The sequence below is a fragment of the Danio rerio genome, chromosome 7 (genome assembly GCF_049306965.1).
Source record: "Danio rerio strain Tuebingen ecotype United States chromosome 7, GRCz12tu, whole genome shotgun sequence".
Taxonomy (NCBI): Eukaryota; Metazoa; Chordata; class Actinopteri; order Cypriniformes; family Danionidae; genus Danio; species Danio rerio.
In genome coordinates, this window is record NC_133182.1 from 7,680,787 (window position 1) to 7,700,624 (window position 19,838).

The window sequence follows — 19,838 nt, forward strand, 5'->3', positions numbered from 1 at the left end:
CAATATGGATCTTTTAAGTGCTAATATTAACCTTTAAAGTACTTATATGTACCCTTTTAAGTACAAAAGTGCACCTTTTAGAAAGGTGCTGTACAAGGGACAGTTTTTGTATCTTTATTTCTGAGAGTGCACATACAGTTTTGCTTACATGAAAACTAAACACACTTATTTTGACAAACCAGATAAACATGTTGAGGTGAAGTTCAAACAGCTGCAAACACTTCCCAGAATGACCAGGAAGACGTCGTGACTGCCAGATGACTCTGCCTGTCAAAGATGATTATGCTGAGGAAGATGAAAAGGCAGAAAAAATAACATTCTCTAATATAAATATTCACAGCTTGCCCTAAACAAAGTATATTTTTCTACTTAATTGAACCCAAATGTAAAGTGTCACCCACTAATCTAACTCAAATAACACAATTAAACCCAAAGCTAGAATGTGTGAACTTAGTAATCCCCAAAACACAAGCTGACCACCGGGAAGGCTGATTATAGGGAGATGCGCACTAAAGCATTAATCACATTTACCGCACCTACACAAACACAAACAGTGTGAAGATCATTCAAGCTCTCTTACCAGACACGACCAACCACAGACTCAATCTCTTGTGCATACCAGAGAAATACGACTGCCAAAATCAGCAGTCTTCCTGGAGTCCAGCAGCTTATTACTCTTTGTTAGCAGTTCTACAGAAAAATGGTAATCCGGACATGCTCTTACTGTATGTATACAGTTTCCACTGTGATGCCGCAGACCTTTTCACTGAAAAATAATAATAAAAAGAAGGAGTCAGAAATTTTTTTTAAATTTTTTTTTACTGTAAATAACTTTTTTTTGCGGATGTTAAAGGTGCCAATTTAAACCCTTTTTAGTTAAAAAGGTCCTATTTGTAATTAAATATACATGTTAATTTACTAAATATTGTTAGTTTAGGTCAGGGGTGTCAACCTCAATTCCTGGAGGGCCGCAGCCCTGCACCGTCTTGTTCCAACCCTGCTTCAACACACTTACCTGTAGGTTTCAAGCAAGCCTGAAGGACTCAATTAGTTTGATCAGGTGTGTTTAATTAGGGTTGGAACTAAACTGTGCAATTCCCTTTAGGAATTGAGTTTGACATGCCTGATTTACAAGTGAAGTAGCCTAAATAAGCTCTTGTTTGAACTTACTTTATTATATTTAATGGACGTCTACAGCCTTTGCTTTTCAAGCATGATCCCCATTTTACTGGAAAACATGTAAGTATAAACACAAATACTTCGTAATATTTGAAGATGATTATGGATCACTTATGGTAGTTCATTCTGCTGTGGTGACCCCAGATTAATGAAGGGAGTAAGCTGAAAAGAAAATGAATGAATGAGTGTATCCCTTACGTGCTAATATGAACATTTAAGATAGCGATATGAATTATTTAGACACTAATATGCACATTTAGGATAAATATGGATGTTTTAGGTACTAAAATGCACCTTTAAGGTATATTATGGATCTTTTAGGTGCTAATATGGACATTTACGGTCTCAACATAGATCCAGTAGGTGCTAATATGCACATTTAAGATGCCAATAAGGATATTTTAGGTAATAAAACGCACCTTTAAGGTATGTAATGGATATTTTAGAAGCTAATATTTACATTTAAGATACCAATGTTGATCTTTTAGGTACTAAAATGCACCTTTAAGGTATATTATGGATCTTTTAGATGCTAATATTTACATTTAAGATACCAATATGGATCTTTTACGTACTAAAATGCACCTTTAAGGTATATTATGGATATTTTAAGTGCTAATATGGACATTTAAGGTCTCAACATAGAATCAGTAGGTACTAATATGCACATTTAAGATGCCAATAAGGATATTTTAGGTAATAAAATGCACCTTTAAGGTACGTAATGGATATTTTAGAAGCTAATATTTACATTTAAGATACCAATGTGGATATTTTAGGTACTAAAATGCACCTTTAAGGTATATTATGGATCTTTTAGATGCTAATATGAACATTTAAGGTCTCAACATAGATCCAGTAGGTACTAATATGCTCATTTAAGATGCCAATAAGGATCTTTTAGGTACTAAAATGCACCATTAAGGTATGTAATGGATATTTTAGGAGCTAATATTTACATTTAAGATACCAATGTTGATCTTTTAGGTACTAAAATGCACCTTTAAGGTATATTATGGATCTTTTAGATGCTAATATGGACATTTAAGGTCTCAACATAGATCCAGTAGGTACTAATATGCTCATTTAAGATGCCAATAAGGATCTTTTAGGTACTAAAATGCACCTTTAAGGTATGTAATGGATATTTTAGGAGCTAATATTTACATTTAAGATACCAATATGGATCTTTTAGGTACTAAAATGCACCTTTAAGGTATATTATGGATTGTTTAGGTGCTAATATGGACACTTAATGTACCAACATGTATCTATCAAGTATTAATATGCATATTTAGGATACTAATAAGGATCTTTTTAGACAGTCCAAGTCTCCTGCAAATGCATAGAGACTCCTGGATGCCCGCAAACGAATGATAATCTCCCTGAAATCACGCATCCCTCCCCACTCTTCAGATAGCCCCCCAGCTCAAACTCCCCTCTCACCCTGCAAGCGGGAGGGAGTCCCAGGATCTCATGAGCTCAGGGCTCTCTCCCTGGACAGCATGCCAAACAAGCTTTATTACCAATCATCAGCTAAGAAACCATCAAATGTCTGCAGCGGCGGTAATCTTCATTTTTTCAACCTACACTGACTGAGAATAATGCTGCAGCTATTTCATTAACAATAGTCTATAAGCCTATGCCAGCTTATATATGAGCAATATCACACGAGTAGCAATGTGCTATGGCTGTATATCAGCATGCGTTGGCATGATGCCGCACCCCACTAGTGCTCATTACAGCCATAGCACACTGCTACCAGTGTGATATTGCGTTTATACAACAGTTCGACGGCATAATCTTGTACATAAAAAAGAAAATCCAACACAGAGAGTCTAAAACCCTTTTGTATTAGGAACTACTTTCTTCCGCCATTCATTCACATCTGCAGCTGACGTCAGAACAGCTAATAACTAAATCACCAATGAAACTTTAGAGCTAGTGTTTGAATGATTCTCTTTGGCGTAATGTGAAGCGGCGCTTCTGGTGTATGAGCCCCTTGAGGTGATGACAAAACAGCAAATTTTGCTCACATTTTAAGATTAAAAGGCTGACATGACATGAAATGCCATCCGTCTACAGAGATTTCTCACCAGACTGCTGTTGTGTTTGCGATAAGGAGGGACAAGGCTGAATCCAGCTTCTTATTTGCAGCTTCTTATTGACTCTATTCGGTCCACCTTAAAAACAACGAGGCTTCTGTTTTTCAGCTTTTTATTCGCACTCAAGAGAACACACTGAGCAAGGGCTTATTATGTGGTTCTGGCGCCATCTTGTGGATAGACAACATCAACCGTCTTTGGCCGCCAACAAACTGTCTCATAAAATTGTAAATATTTTAAAATAGGCACTATTCTTACAAATAAACTGCATAGGTGCAATCTAAACAACTCTCGACTAAAAAAGCCTTAAAAGTACATTTTGTTTTCTAACAGCAGTAATATTTGTCAAACTGTAGCGTCTCTGCTTGTTGCTGGCTGTATGTGGGCGGAGTAATACACAGAGGTGAAGGGTGAAGAAGCCTTTGTGTGATGTTACTGGCAAAATATTGCACGGCCATCAGCCAATCAGATTCAAGAACCAGACTAAATTGTTGTATAAATATAAATATATAAGATTCTGCATCTATTTTAAGGTGTGATAGAAGGCACTCTGGGTGGCACCGGCACACCCTCATACCCGTGGCTATGCCCCTGTTGAGAGTATATATACTGTAGATCTGAGTGTCATCTGCACAGTGACAGTCAAGGCCAAGTGCTTTTAGAAACTTGCAGAGAGTAAAAATAAAAACCCTAAAAAGTAAAGGGCCCAATTATGATCCCTGGATGGTTAACACCAAAGTAAATCACTCTGACACACTGCTTTCATACAGAAAAAGCGCAGTTTGCACTCATTAGGGAAGAGGTCAGAGCTTCACCTCTAATGAGGGGAAGCTTAAGCTCCAGCTCCTCCTCCTACAAACTGTTTTAAAGAGCCCATATTATACATGAAATAGGGTCATATCTTGGTTGTAAGGGTCTCCAACAACAGTTTAATATGCATGCAAGGTCAAAAAACACTTTCATGGTCTTATAATCTGCATTTATTTTTACCTAATTATCCCAGCGACTCCTGTATGAATCGTCCAGTGATTCATTTGTTCCCAAACCCCTCCTTAGCGCAAAGCTAATCTGCGCTGATTGGACCGATGACAGCCTGTTGCGATTGGTCGACTGCCTTCAGTCAGAGAGTGAAATGGCCAACAGCTAATCAGCAATATAAAAAGTAATCACAGTTCATACACGCTCAATAGTGTAGGCGTGGATTTTAGCTGCCACACACACACAAAAACATACACACACACCTCCGGACAACAACGCTCCCGCTTCCGCCCGCACCCGCCAGGTTTTAGCCTGAGAACCCGCTCCGTTTTCTGCCCGCCGCGCCCGATCCCGCTAGAGCGGGGGAGAACACAACCAAAAATCACCCAGTATACAGTCCAGACAGCCAAGATGTCTGTATAAACACACACACAGCACCAAGCACACAAAGCTCTCTCTCTCTCTCTCTCATACGCGCGCATGCGCACTAACACACACACACACACACACACACACACACACACACACACACACAAAGCAGACACACAGGCAAAACTCTGGACAGCCGCGGGAATGCAGACCTCTACCACGGAGCTCCATAAACAAAGCAGCACGCGTCGCGTTTTTAACGTGACTTTGCACGCGATAAGAGAATATAGCCAGTTAACCTGATACAGTACACTCGGTTACAAGTAACAAATCACAACTAAATACATTTACAAGCCAGAGTCAACGAGGCAACAACTTTAATCGCACGTACTTACACTTGAGAGATGGAGGAAGAAACCCATCCTAACATCCAGCAGTAAGTTACTCTTTACTGATCCTTCCTTTAACAAACGCAGATGAAGTATTCTTTGTAGCATGTAGTTTGCAGAAGTTTCCAGTAGTTTCCAACTGCTTGGTTATAATGCTGAGGTTTCATCTTTGGGTAGAGACTCAATATATCCATCTGCAGTGTGACTTCAATCGACCGGCATGTTTGTGTGCGTGTGTGTGTGTGTGTGTGTGTGTGTGTCTGGGTTTCTGCGTCAGAGGGCGGGGCCTCAGGTTTGAAATCTCCCAGGTTTGCGCGTGCACGTGAATAACTTGGTTTCGTTCGTACGTCATGGCGAAACACCTAATGACTCGGTATCAAGGCGACTCGTTTGAAGCACTATGAGTCGACTCTTTTATAGATGAATCAACTGTTTTAAACACTGTACACTAACAGATTTAAGCCTTAGCTGGATACTTCACTTCACTTAGAGCTGTGTTACACACTACATGGAGGGGAATTTTCAAAAACCCATAATATGTGCTCTAATGTGTACACCTACCTCGGCCCTGACCCCAGTGACGTCACAAGAAGTGCAGCAAGGAAGAGCTGGAGCTCAAACTCCCCCTTGCTGGAGCTCAGCTCTGCCCAAGTGGCTCTGCATTGACTTGAAAAAAGTAAATGATTTCTGGGAAGATGACTGATTCTACAGACGGATTAATGACTGATTAAAATGCTGATTTCAGACAGTGGCAGACGAAATGTCTACAATATGAGGGAAATATGTGAGTATAACTCTGAATGTAAATACAATAAAGTTTTAAGCTTAGAAGCGTTGTAGTGGGAATTTTTGGATATACACATGTAAATGTGAATAAAACTTAACACACTGATTCCCAAACATGCAAATCAAACAAGACAATACCGCATTATGATTGGTTGGATCAACCGTCAATCAAACTGAGGGACCAATTAAGATTAAACTGAGGTGGTTCAAATAAAATGATAACAGATAAAACCAAACATTTCTTTTTTCTGTTAATAAAATCCTATTTAATTCCACATGCGAACTCTGTTGGTTTTGAAATAATTTTTTTTACCCATAGCTTTACAGCACATGTGTATTTTTTGTGTGGGATAATATAATATCTTTAATCAGATCTGGCACGACAATAGATTATTTACTGTTGCCCAATTAAGCCAGTTACACAACCAACATGCTTTCTTTTTGACACACTCAGTGTTCCTTTAAAAAATAGGATTCCTGTGAAATGATGCACAATGCCAAGCTGACTCATTAATTCTTTTTAATTCCAAAAGTACAATTTAATCAACTGCACGTGTTGTTTTTGACTGAGAATAATGCTGCAGCTATAGACCTTATTCTCCGCAGATGAGCGGGCGCTGCCTTTTGAATCTTTTTGGCTCGAGACTTCCGGTCTCATTCACTTCCATTCATTTTAAGACATTAAAAACTGCTCATTACGCTGCTTGATGATGCAATTTGATATTTTCTTGTTATATTATACTACTTGGTCTGTATAGTCATGCAAACATTTGTTTGTAGAGCAAGTAGTTTGACCGTTTTCTGCCGTTTATTATTCCTAGTCATTTCTCCCATAGGCGACTGAATCGGAAGTTCTAAGACAATCGTGAAATCAGGCGCACTTCCGCATTTCAGAATAACGTCAATAGCTTAAAAGTGTAGTGGGGGGAATTTTTGGATATAAACTTTTAAATATGAATAAAATTGTATAAATTGATTTCCAAACATGCAAATGGGCATATCAAACAAGACAATTGTGCATTATGATTGGTTGGATCAGCTGTCAATGAAATTTATGATTTATTAAGATTAAAACTGTTAGTTTAGATAAATTGATAACAGAAAAAACCAGCCTGATCTCACGAGGAAACGTAAGTATTTTATGTTTTTCTGTTTAGTGGCTAACTCATTATTTCGAGTTCAGTCGTACGAAGATTTACGATTTTAAAAAGGAGGCGTGGCACCTTACCCCACCCCTAACCCCAACCGTCATTGGGTGATGAGCAAACCGTACGAAATAGTACGAATTAGATCGGATGAATTCATACGAATTAGCCACTAAATCAAAAACTTACGAATTGCTGTGAGATTGCGTTGATAAAACCAAACACATTTTTCGTATTCATATTTTCTGTTGATAAAATCCTAACTAATTTCGGGAGCTTAGACTCTGTTGACTTTGCAATATTTTTTTTTTTACCCAATTGACTTGAATATTATCGTTAAATAGCGTTAAAATTTTAACACTTCTAGACAGATTTTACAACATATTAAATAAAATGTTGTTACGTAGCGGATGCACCTCGCTACGCACATAAGGTTAAGAATGATCGCTGTTAAAAGAGTTCACCCGGAGTCCCCGTTCCTGTTCCCCAAGCACACACACACACAGGCCAAGTTGTCAAAAGGGATAACAGATTTATAAAACAAATATTTCGGTATCAGAATCAGGGAACAAAATGGCCAAAACAACAAACAAAACAAGGTACGCTACCTAATATTGTTAACGCTTGTTAACATTAGTTAATGCAACATGAGTTAACATGAACTAACTCTGAACTACTGTATATTCATTAACCAACGTTAACTAACATGAACAAATACAGTAGTAAATGTATTGTTCATTGTTTGTTCATGTTAGGAAATGCATTAATTAATATTAACTAATGAACCTTATTGTAAAGTGGGACCTAAATTTCTTACCTAAATCGAAAATAAAGTTCAGTAAATAAAACATACAATTCTACCCTCCATAACCAACCATAAAACAGGAGAAAACGGGACAAAAGAAAAAGGGCCTTCCCTTTGATCATTAAGCAGTACGTAAACATTTAGCCACAGCTAACACAGAATAGCTCAGAATAGCACAGATTAATATAGGCTTCTTGGCATTGGTCAGAATTCTCCAGGGCCCTACGAGGTTGCTTACCTCTCTTATTGATTAAGTCGGCCCCTACTCGCACCACACTCTGTTTAACTAATTTGAACGGAAGTTATGTGGCACACGTCCATCCACGATGTCATCAACTAACCACAACTAACCCCAAATTCCAACCCAAGCTCATTCTGGAAACGTAGCCCCGCGGACGTTTCTGGAGACTGCGATTTACGTGGCTGGAGGTACGTACGGACGCGTTTAGTTTTTTTCGAGCGAACGCTGTGGGGCGGTGTGGCGCCGCTCCGCTCCTCCTCTTCGTGCTCGCCGGCCGACGGCTCGCCTCCGAGTGGAGGGCTTTCCCAATGCAACCAGTTTGTACGCTTAGCTCACAGCGTTGCGTCGGCGTAGCGGAGGGCCCGGGAGGAGGAGGAGCCAGCCGGGGGGACGACGACTGGAATCGAGTCCGGGGAACAGCAGTTCCGGAAATCAGGTAAGATGAAAAACAGAATCCAAAAAAATAAGGGCGAGACCGCGGCGGGATCCGAAAACGCGGTCGAAATCGAAGACGAGGGCTTTTGCTTTTTTTTTTTTTTTCTGGACGGCTTTTGCAAACTGTTGCTTGGGTTTAGGAAAGGAGGAGGAGGAGGAAGAGGAGGGTGGCCGGGTCGGTCGGGTCGGCCGATCCGGCGGCTTTTCGCGCGAGAACAGCGCGGGGCGAACGGCGCACGCTCCTGAGAGGTTGCTCGAGATGCGAAAAAGCGCGCACAGCTGCCTCTCACAGATCCGCGAAAAACAAAAAACGCTCGAATACGTACCTCCCGGGACGTATCTCGCGGTCCGCAGAAACGTCCGCAGGGCTACGTTGCCACAATGAGCCCGGGTTGCCAAATTGATTACTCACTACACGCCAAAAGAGGATCAACAACAGTTTTGTTTTTATCTCTATGGGAAAATTACTTGCTGCTGAAAATTGGCGTTGGCATCAATGCACTTCATTGAAAGATGTAATCATAATAAAAAAAATTGTTTACAACAGATCACTCATCAGTTCCGCTCTCATAAATGAATGATAGCAGATTTTGTTTTTTTTACTGTGCACGAGTTACGGCCTGTTTTTATGACAGTTTTATAATGCTTTAGAAGGCTTCACTCCCTGTTTATATTATATCAGCATGCAAATCATTGACTAATATAACATATTTTATATTCCCTCATCTTGGAATTAAGTCAGTCATACAGCTTTAAAAAGAGCAGATAAGTTCAATTTAGATGTGAATAATTTCTTAAATCTAGCTTATTACAGTGCATTCGGAAAGTATTCATAGCGCTTCACTTTTTCCACATTTGTTTGTTACAGCCTTATTTTAAAAATAGATTAAATTAATTTATTTCCTCAAAATTCTCCACACAATACCCCATAATGACAATGTGAAAAAAGAGTTTTGGAAATTGTTGCAAATGTATTAAAAATAACAAACAATATAAATATACATTAATAAAAATAATAAAACCTAAACAAATTACATGTACATCAGTATTCACAGCCTTTGCTCAATACAGCCTCAAGTCTTTTTGAATATGACGCCACAAGCTTGGCACACCTGTCTTTGGGAATCTTTGCACATTCCTTGCAGTACTTCTCAAGCTCTATCAGGTTGGATGGGAAGCGACGGTGTACAGCCATTTTCGGATCTCTCCAGAGATGTTCAATAGGATGTAGGTCTGAGCTCTGGCTAGGGCACTCAAGGACATTCACTGAGTTGTTGTGAAGCCACTCCATTGATATTTTGGCGGTGTGCTTTGGGTCATTGTCCTGCTGGAAGACGAACTATCACCCCAGTCTGAGTTCAAAAGTACTCTGAAGCAGGTTTTCATTCAGGATGTCTCTGTACATTGCTGCATTCATCTTTCCCTCTATCTTGACTAGTCTTCCAGTTCCTGTTGCTTAAAAACATCCCCACAGCATGATGCTGCCACCACCATGCTTCACTGTAGGGATGGTATTAGCCTGGTGATGAGCGGTGCCTGGTTTCCTCCAAATGTAACGTCTGGCATTCACTCCAAAGAGTTCAGTTTTAGTCTCATCAGAGTAGAGAATTTAGTTTCTTATAGTCTGAGAGTCCTTCAGATGCCTTTTGCGAAATTCCAGGTGGGGAGAGGCTTCCGTCCGCCCACTCTACCATACAGGCCTGATTGGTGGATTGCTGCACAGATGGTTGTCCTTCTCAAAGGTTGTCTTCTCTCCACAGAAGAACGCTGGAGCTCAGACAGAGTGACCATCGGGTTATTGATCACCTCCCTGACTAACGCTCTTCTACCCCGATCACTCAGCTTAGATTGCCGGCCAGCTCTAGGAAGAGTCCTGGTGGTTCCAATCATCTTCAACTTACAGATGATGGAGGCCGCTGTGCTCAGTGGAGCTTTCAGACCAGCAGAAATGTTTCTGTAACCTTCCCCAGCCTTGTGCCTCCAGACAATCCTGTCTCGGAGGTCTACAGACAATTCCTTTGTCCTCATGCTTGGTTTGTGCTTTGACATGCACTGTCAACCCTGGGAGCTTATATAGACAGGTGTCTGCCTTTTCAAATCATGTCCATCAACTGAATTGACCACAGGTGGACTCCAATGAAGCTGCTGAAACATCTCAAGAATGATCAGTGGAAACAAAATATACCTGAGCTCAATTTACAGCTTCACAGCAAAGGCTGTCAATACTGATGTACATGTGATTTCTCAGGTTTTTATTTTAAATAAATTTGCAACAATTTCAAAAACTCTTATTTCACATTGTCATTATGGGGGATTGTGTGTAGAATGTTGAAACAAATGAATTTAATCCATTTTGGAATAGGGCTGTAACATAAACTAATGTGGAAAAAGTGGAGCGCTATCAATACTTTCCGGATGCACTGTGCATGCAATAAATACCAACAGTGACAGTGTATTAATATGATTTTTTATTGTTATTATTTTATTAATCATACAAGCAGATGTCATAATATAAAACCAATGTAAATATAAAGGAACACATGATGAAAGGACAATTCAGTGGAACAATAAAAATAAATATAGTTAATAATATACAGTATATTGTTAAGGTCAGGTAAAGTCACAGTGATAACAGTCCATTCGCAAGCTACGATGCAGGTTGCTTTCACATTCAATTCTTCATTTACCACCCAGAGATGATAAAATATAATCACAGTAATGCAGTTTCCCCAGCTGCTCGGTGAATGGTCATTTTAATTCGTGGTCATTATTGTTGAAAATGTTGTTGTTGTCTGTGCTGGTGCTGCTGTTGCTGCTAATTTAGTAGCTGATGCTGCAAACCTGAAGAGGGAGAAACACAAATTAATGTCTGAAGATCGAACCAAACGTTAAACAACATTACAGTCAATGGGGTAAATGCACAGCTTAATGTGATTATTCTGAGTTTCATTATGTTCTTCTTCCAGCATCGATGTTTTGATGAATACATTCAGTTAAATAGACTTAAGCATTCATTTAGTTGTTCAAGTGTAAAATGAGGTGAAAGATCAGCAGGCGAGCGCAGAAACTCCATTGAAAATGCTGGAACAAAATACACTGTCATATTATAAACACATGGCGGAGGGGAAATGGATATTAATGCAGTGCTTCTTGCTGGTCTGAGACCCACTTTATATCATATATCTATCAGGCAGTGAGGATCACTGATTTTTAAAGAAATCAGACCTTAAACGTGGCTATTTTATAATGGAAAGACTTCATTGGAAGCACTGAGGCTGAATGGCTGGCTGAAATTAAAAGTCTGTGTGCATATTGCACATTTAAATCATGCAAACAGATAAAATAATAAATAAACAGTGCCTCATTCTCTTTAAGGGAAAGCATGCATCTCTTAATGCTTTTGCACCATGAGCCTAGATCATTAAAATGGAGCCTATTGATTTCCAGTGATTGATTTTCAGTGTTTTTTTTTTCCTGCTATGGATGTCAATGTCTGTTCCTCCAGCATTCTTCAGATTATCTTATTTGTGTTCAACAGAAGACAGAAACTCATAAAAGTTTACAGTCACCTGAGTGAGAGTAACTGATGAGATATGTTCATTTTTGGGTGAACTGCCCCTTTAAATACAGTTTAAGTCACAGTAATAAATCATAAGTTTGTGTTGCTTATTGATTATTTAAGATGAAAAAATAACTAGTGTTGCAAATTACACCTGTTAAAATTTGCATAACTTAATATATATATATATATATATATATATATATATATATATATATATATATATATATATATATATAGTAAAATAAGTTTTAATTGTGTATTCATATAACTTTTAAAGTAGCCGTCCTGTGAAATTTCCTTTTTTTCATTCACATATACTGACCTTTATTAGATTAATGTTTTGATTAAGAACAAAATGACAGGAAATAATGTGAAATAAAATTAGAGGAAATATTTAAATCAAAATTAATACAATTTAACAGGAAAGCTAATAACTTATGTTTAAATGCATATAATTTTTAAACAACTTTATCTTCAACTGCATACTTTAATATTTGTATTTATGGCTAATATAAGTGTTTGCTTGCATTAAGTAAAAACGTTCACTTTCTGGTTGTTTAAAAAACTTTGACAAGTTGCCCCCTTTTTAAGATCATCTCATAGCTAGGGGCAGACAGAATCTGCGGACATTTTGTTGCTATTTCAGCGCAGAATTTTATAAAAAATCTGCAGATTTATGCAGAATGCGGAGAATCATAACTGCATGTATCAAATAAAAAATAAGACCTGTTTATATTTATTTAACGCTTACAATGCAAATCCAATTAGATCCAGTTTATTTGGTAAACAAAGCAAGTCTCTCGTATAATGTCCCTACTGAACGACAACAGAAATAGAAAATATTACTTTACAAACTGTGTTGTAAATAAATCATATGAACATGCTAATATTTGTCAATAATATTACTGAAATTAACCTAAAAACTAAATAAATATAAGTTTACATGCATTTACACGGGGAAAAATCAGCGGAATTCTGTGCACGCAGATTCCGTATGGGTCTGCTCATAGCTAACTTTCCTGATCCTTAAATTTAAACACTTATAAATTTAGATAAATATGTAATTATTGATTTTTCTTATTTTTTATTTCATTTATTTATTTACGTTTGTTTATTGATATGAAGTCGACTTATCACATTTGCGAGCAACAAGGGGCACAACAGGATTCCAGCGACAAGCCATTTGGCCGTGTGAAATAAATGCAGTGCGACAGACACATTTAAATACCAGCCACTGCACTCCCAATGAAATAATAAAGACTTTTAGTCTGATTAATACCTATTAAAACTGTTTAACATTATTAATGGGGATTTTCAGTGATGACTGTTGTCACAGCTCAGAATTTCATTTATTTTAGTTATTTTATTGTCAAGATCTGAGGTGAACTATCTGCTGCTGCTTTCAGTATGGCAATAAATGTCATGTAAAATGATATTTAAGCTCACATTGGTGGCATTTAACACTGAATAAAGCACATGAATTAGTTTTAGTTTATGCTGTTTTGCTGCAAAGTTGTGAAAATGGACACTTTGTGAATCCCCGTCGCAGACGGTTATGACAAAAACTCATTTTAACATGGAAAGTATAGCTTTTATTGCATGTTGCACGTTTAGTTACGTGTTGTGAGGAGGGAAGTGTCTATTAGTTTTGTGTTGTTGAGTAATAATTCAAAGTTAATGTTGTAATTTGCTGATTTCATGCTGGAAATTCAAAAAAAAAAAAAAAAAAAACTAAATTTAAACAAGAACTTACTTTTCCTTGAGGGAAATCACCCACGTCTCGGTAGGATTGAGACAAATCTGTCCTTTCTTAAGTGTGGCGCTGTTGAAAACAGATGTAAAACTCTTTAAAATCGACAGAATGACACTCATCATTGCACCAAAAGGTCAAAAAGTCACACTGATTTCATCATTAAATGTGCAGGTACAGTCATTTACTCCCTCACGTCTTGCTAAATCACGATGACTTTGTTTCTTGCATGAAATGCAAAAATGCATTTACAGCAGAATGTCCAAGCAGATAAATAAAGCTCGATAGTACAAAGCAAGACTTTTTTTCTGTGAAAATCTCTAAACATCTACTTTGATGAACATTAAGGTGATAAGGACAACAGACGGGCGAATTACTAGAAAAATGTGCATTATTTTCTAATAATTAACTTTAGTCAGCTATTTCTTTTATACTAGAGCTGAACTACTGTTCAAATGTTGTATTTCAGACATTTGTCAGGTTTTTGTGCTCAAACTGCTCCTGTGAGTAGCGTGAGTAGCCTCCTGTTGTGTTTTTAATGTGGTTTTTGACTGTTGTAACTGTGAAATAACTCAAATCAATAACTCAAATAGAGCTGTAATGTGGTCAAAACCTGCCGGAACTACTTTATCTGTGCGTTTACATAAAAATAATAGTGTTCAGCAGCTAATCAGAATCAAGCCTTCAACATCATAGTACAACACAGCTTAATTAATAGAGGTGAAGCACTCATGTAGCATCACATATTCGACAATTCATAAACTAAACTGTGAATAAATGTTTCACACAATTGAGGGAATTAAGGGAAGGAATTAAGTTAGCTTAGAAGTTTTTACAAATTTAAGTGGACTGAACAATAAACTATTAAGTTGTCCCCCCCAAAAAACCCAGGAATTGTGTTGTTTCAGCTCATTTTAAATAGTTTGAACAAACAGCAAACATTTTTTTCGAGTGTACATTGTAAAAATGCCAAGTTCAGGTTGTCCCAACTCAAATCAAATAAGTTAATTTAACTAATTTAGGTGGCTTGAACAATAAACTATTTAGTTGTCCTCTCAAAAACCCTCAAGAATTGTGTTGTTTCAGCTCATTTTAAATAGTTTGAACAAACTGCAAACAGTTTTATTAGTGTACTTTGTAGAAATGCTGGGTTCAGGTTGTCCCAACTCAAATCAAATAAGTTAACTTTACTCATTTAAGTGCACTGAACAATAAACAATTGAGGTGTCCCAAAAAAACCCTCAAGAATTGTGTTGTTTCAGCTCTTTTTAAATATTTTTAACAAACTGCAAACAGTTTTCGAGTGTACTTTGTGGAAATGCTGGGTTCAGGTTGTCCCAACTCAAATCAAATAAGTTAACTTCACTCATTTAAGTGGACTGAACATTACACTATTAAGCTGTCCCCCCAAAAAAGAAGAATTGTGTTGTTTCAGCTCATTTTAAACAGTTTAAACAAACAGCAAACAGTTTTTTGAGTGTACATTGTAAAATGCTGAGTTCAAGTTGTCCAAACTCAAATCAATTAAGTTAACTTAACTAATTTAAGTGGATTGAACATCAAGCAATTATGTTGCCCCCTCAAAACAATCTCAAGTAGTTTAAACAAGCAGCAAAATAATGCTTTGTTCACACTTTCCAAATAACAGTACACAAATAATGATGTATTAATGTGTAAACAACGTTACTTTATTATAAACTAATGATGAATCAATGCATGCGCTAATCATGAACTAACTTTAACTACAACATGAGTCGCATGAGTGTCAATAGCAACTACCCTAATTACTTGTTAGCACATGTTGTTAATTAACATATTAAGCTTAATAAGCTTAAGCTAAATGTAAGCAACATGACCTCAAGATTTATCAATATATAAATATGTCATGCGCAGGGCCAGACGGAATCTGCCAACGTTTCTTGCTATTTCTGCGGAGAATTTTGGTAAAAATCTGCGGATTTCTGCGGAATTATTTTTGGAGTATCCAGCTAAGTATCATAACTAAAACCTTAATATATTATATAAAATGTAATAAATTACTGAATAAAAACTGAATAAATTCAGATTTACACATTTACTCAAGTAAATAAACAGAATTAATAATGGGCAAAAAATCTGCGCGCGCAGATTCCGTGTGGGTCTAGTCATGACTTGACTTGGAGGGGCACATCACCATTAACTCGTCCTCACTCATGAACTCCTGTGTTTAAACTGTTCACGTTGATACTGATTAACCACCTTTCTGTTGTTATTCAGTGTAAACCCACTAGTCGGACGTGCATAAGGAGTTCATGAGTAGTTTAGGAGGAGTTAATGATGATGTGCCCCTCTAAGTAAAGTCATGACATAGTTATACATTAACATGTTATGAGTTCATAACAATCATGTACTAACAAGTACATAAGGTAACTGTTATTCACACATGAACTCAAGTTGTAGTTAAAGCTAGTTCATGATTAGCTCATGCAATAACTCCTCTTTATTTCATAATGTTTAGGTTACAAATGAACAAATCATTATTCATGCACTGTTATTGTAAAGTGCTACCAATTTTTTATTTTTTTTTGGAGTGTACCAGTCAAATTTCATTCAAAGGACGCATGCTTTTGAAACATTTAAAAGCATCCAAGCATTTATCTACCTTGTTATTTTTTATTTAAATGCAATGATAAAAGCTGTTTACTGCACATGTTGTGTTAGTTTGTAAATATTTGCATTGTTAACACTTACATGATCTCCTCGTTTCTGCAGTGTGATCCAGCAGGAGTCACCTTCAGTCCGAGTACTTGTCGTTTAGGAATTGGTGGTTTTGAATGAGTTTTAATGCACTGACAGCGCTGCGGTGGAGGTAGAGCTTCACCTGCAGTGACAGAGAGAGAGATTTAGAATAAGATAAACCTGAAGTATTGATCAGAAAGTCAATGTTAGTATCTGCTTACCCTCATTGGCGCACAGCAGTGCAGTCGTGCAGATCAGAAGCATGAAGGCTGAAACGCTCAACTTCATCATCTTGAAGAGTTCTGGTGCAGATTGAAGCCGGTGTGTGTGGAGTGTGTGTGGAGTGTGTGTCTAACAGAGGTTGACTCTCCCTTTTAAACACTTAAACTCCCACACAACGTGACAGAGTTTATTGCGCAATCCAGATTTCCGACTAAACCTCTCTTCCAAGGAACCCTCACTCTAATACTCACTTTCAATGCTTAATATGTTAAAGACATTTCACAATAAAAATGAAGCAACATTGACAGTTTTGTTGCCAGTTAGAGATTTTTTAAAGTGCAACTAAATTGAGTGAGTGTGTAAGAATAAATATTTCTAAACTGTGTCATGTTTGATATGCATGTTTTCATGCATGTTTTCACCTACTATTCTGGCGTCTGGCTGATAGATTTGTATTTTTATTTTTAGCAATAAAAGTTTTTTTAATATGGTTTTGTCCTAAATTACAAGAATATTGGGAAAATATATTTGAATGTTTGGTCCCACTTTATATTAAGTGGCCTTAACTAATATGTACTTACACAGGAATTAATAGTTTGTTACAATGTACCTATTGCATAAATACATGTATTTACTGTGTACTTATGCTTGATAAATACATGTATGTAATTAAATCTGTATTTAACTTTTGTAATTACATTTGTAAATACACTGTTGACCTTCCCTTACACCTTAACCCACCCGTAAACCTACCCATGCCACCAAACCTGTCCATAACCCAACCTCTATCCCAACTCAAAAGCACCACAAGTGTTCTCAAATACATCATAAACACAGTAAGTACATTGTATTTATTTTTTGATGTAAGTACATAGTAGTTAAGGATACTTAATATAAAGTGGGACCGACTGTTTTTCTAAAACCCTCAAAGGAAAACTTGAACCATGTCCACTTATAGCTGTTCTTGGGATATTTAGTAATTTAGAGATGTTTAATAAATATGAAAGGCAAGCCATGTTATTTGGTACGGTAATTGCCAAAAGGGTGATTTTGAGAATGTGGAAAACTGAATCTGTACCTAAATTTGGTATGTGGGGTAGAGATATTGTAAACATGCTTGCTTTGGAGAGGTTGAGATCTATCAATAATGACAAATTGCGGATGTTTGATAAAACATGGGGACAGATATTAGAACACCTTTATGTACAGGTGTCAAACTCAGTTCCAAAAGGGCCGCAGCTCTGCACAGTTTAGTTCCAACCCTAATTAAACACACCTAATCAAACTAATTGAGTCATTCAGGCTTGTTTGAAACCTACAGGTAAGTGTGTTGGAGCAGGGTTGGAACTAAACTGTGCAGGGCTTCGGCCCTCCAGAAATTGAGTTTGACACCCCTGCCTTAATGCATTGAAAGAAACACAAGCTAACCAATAACCCCTTTTGATAACACAGTAATTAAAGATTGAGTTTAATTGATACTCACAATTCATAATCTATAATATTCTTAATATTTTGTGACCAAACTATTATTTGACAATAACACTGTAGTCAGGATAATGCATTTTTTTTTGGTGATACAACAACGTTACTTTATAATTGCTTCATTTTTGTTTTGCATAAACCTGACCAGCTAAATTATATTTTGCTTTTAGGTGCATTTGTCCCTCCGTGTCTGTTGTTCGGTTGTTCTGTCATAGATTAGTGTTTTTTTTTATTATTATTTTTTATTTATTTATTATTTTATATATATATATATATATATATATATATATATATATATATATATATATATATATTGTATTTTATATGTATTATATTATATTGTAGTGTATTGAATTGTTTTTTTTTCTTCTGTATTTTGTTGCAGCAAAAAGCACATAAATTAACGTTTTTTAAAAAAAAGTTTTTTTAGTTTAATTGTACACAAATGAACACTACATAAGCTTTACTTGCTGTTCTGACAGGAAATTTTGTTAGTATCGAATATTATTAGTGTTATTTACTGAACTTTTGAACAATTTTAAGACTGAAGTTCATTTCAAGATCATTTTCAGTCCATCTGATCATTCATTCATTCATTTTCCTTTGGCTTACTCCCTTATTTATCAGGGGTTGCCACAGGGGAATGAACCGCCAACTACAGCATATGTTTTACACATTGAATTTACCTTCCAGCTGAAACCCAATGCTTGGAGACATTTTCATTCAAACACATACACTTTTGACAATTTAGTTTATTCAATTCACCTATAGCGCATGTGTTTGGACTGTAGGGGAAACCGGAGCACCTGGAGGAAACCCTCGCCAACACAGGGAGAACATGCAAACTCCAACTGCACTGAAAAAAATTATTCAAAGATGATATCTTGGATTTACCCTTTTTTTTTTTTTTTTTTACGTTAAGTGGTTGTAAACAATTTATTTGGGCTGAATTTAAACCAACAAATTAAGTCGAACATTATTAAATTTAATTTGTTTGTTTAAATTCAACACAAATAAATAGTTTGCAACAGTTCCGCAACACTTTTTTCAGTGTGACCTAGTCTCAAAAATAATACATTTATTAAATAAAATTCATACGTGCACAGCACAATTCACATTTACAAAATCCAACTTGTAAATTCAAAACACAATTCATAAATACAACACTCAGTTAGCGAATTCACAAGTGAAAACCAAAAGAACTTTCATCAAATCAATTGGATTTGTGTATTAATGAATCGTTTTGAAATTACTAATTAGATTTGTGTGCATTTTTAAATAGCAATTTGAAATGACGAATTGTATTTGTGGATTTTTACAGTTTTTCTTGTTTGCTTTGATGCACTCGTCAACTGAAACTCCACATTTTCAAAACAGTTAACACACAGGCCTAAACAGCGGCACTCATGGTCAAAATGACACATTTTACACGTAAAACGCACATACCATGTCAAAACATTTAAAATATGCAACAAAAGCTAGTTTTACCTTTACACAACACAACTTGCTAACAAGTATATGAGCTCTTTCAGGCAATCATTACACAACGGACAACAAAATACAAAATACAGAATTCCATTGCTTGCCATTGTAGCCTATTGCCAATGCCATTTGTTGTCTTTCTATTTGGGCTGTCAAATTTACCTTTTTGCAAAGAATTGAATCCAGAAAA

The 19,838-nt window shown here is 36.7% G+C and overlaps 1 protein-coding gene across 1 annotated transcript; it reads right to left on the reverse strand.

The window, feature by feature from the left end:
* Positions 1–10,882: 10,882 nt before the first annotated feature.
* On the reverse strand, positions 10,883–16,813 carry cxcl8b.1 (chemokine (C-X-C motif) ligand 8b, duplicate 1). Its single transcript, NM_001327985.1, has 4 exons — positions 16,684–16,813; positions 16,475–16,604; positions 13,748–13,816; positions 10,883–11,273 (listed from the first exon to the last, which is right to left on the reverse strand). The coding sequence occupies exons 1-4, from the start codon at positions 16,751–16,753 to the stop codon at positions 11,186–11,188; spliced, it is 357 nt and encodes a 118-aa protein (NP_001314914.1). The 5' UTR covers positions 16,754–16,813; the 3' UTR covers positions 10,883–11,185.
* Positions 16,814–19,838: the final 3,025 nt, after the last annotated feature.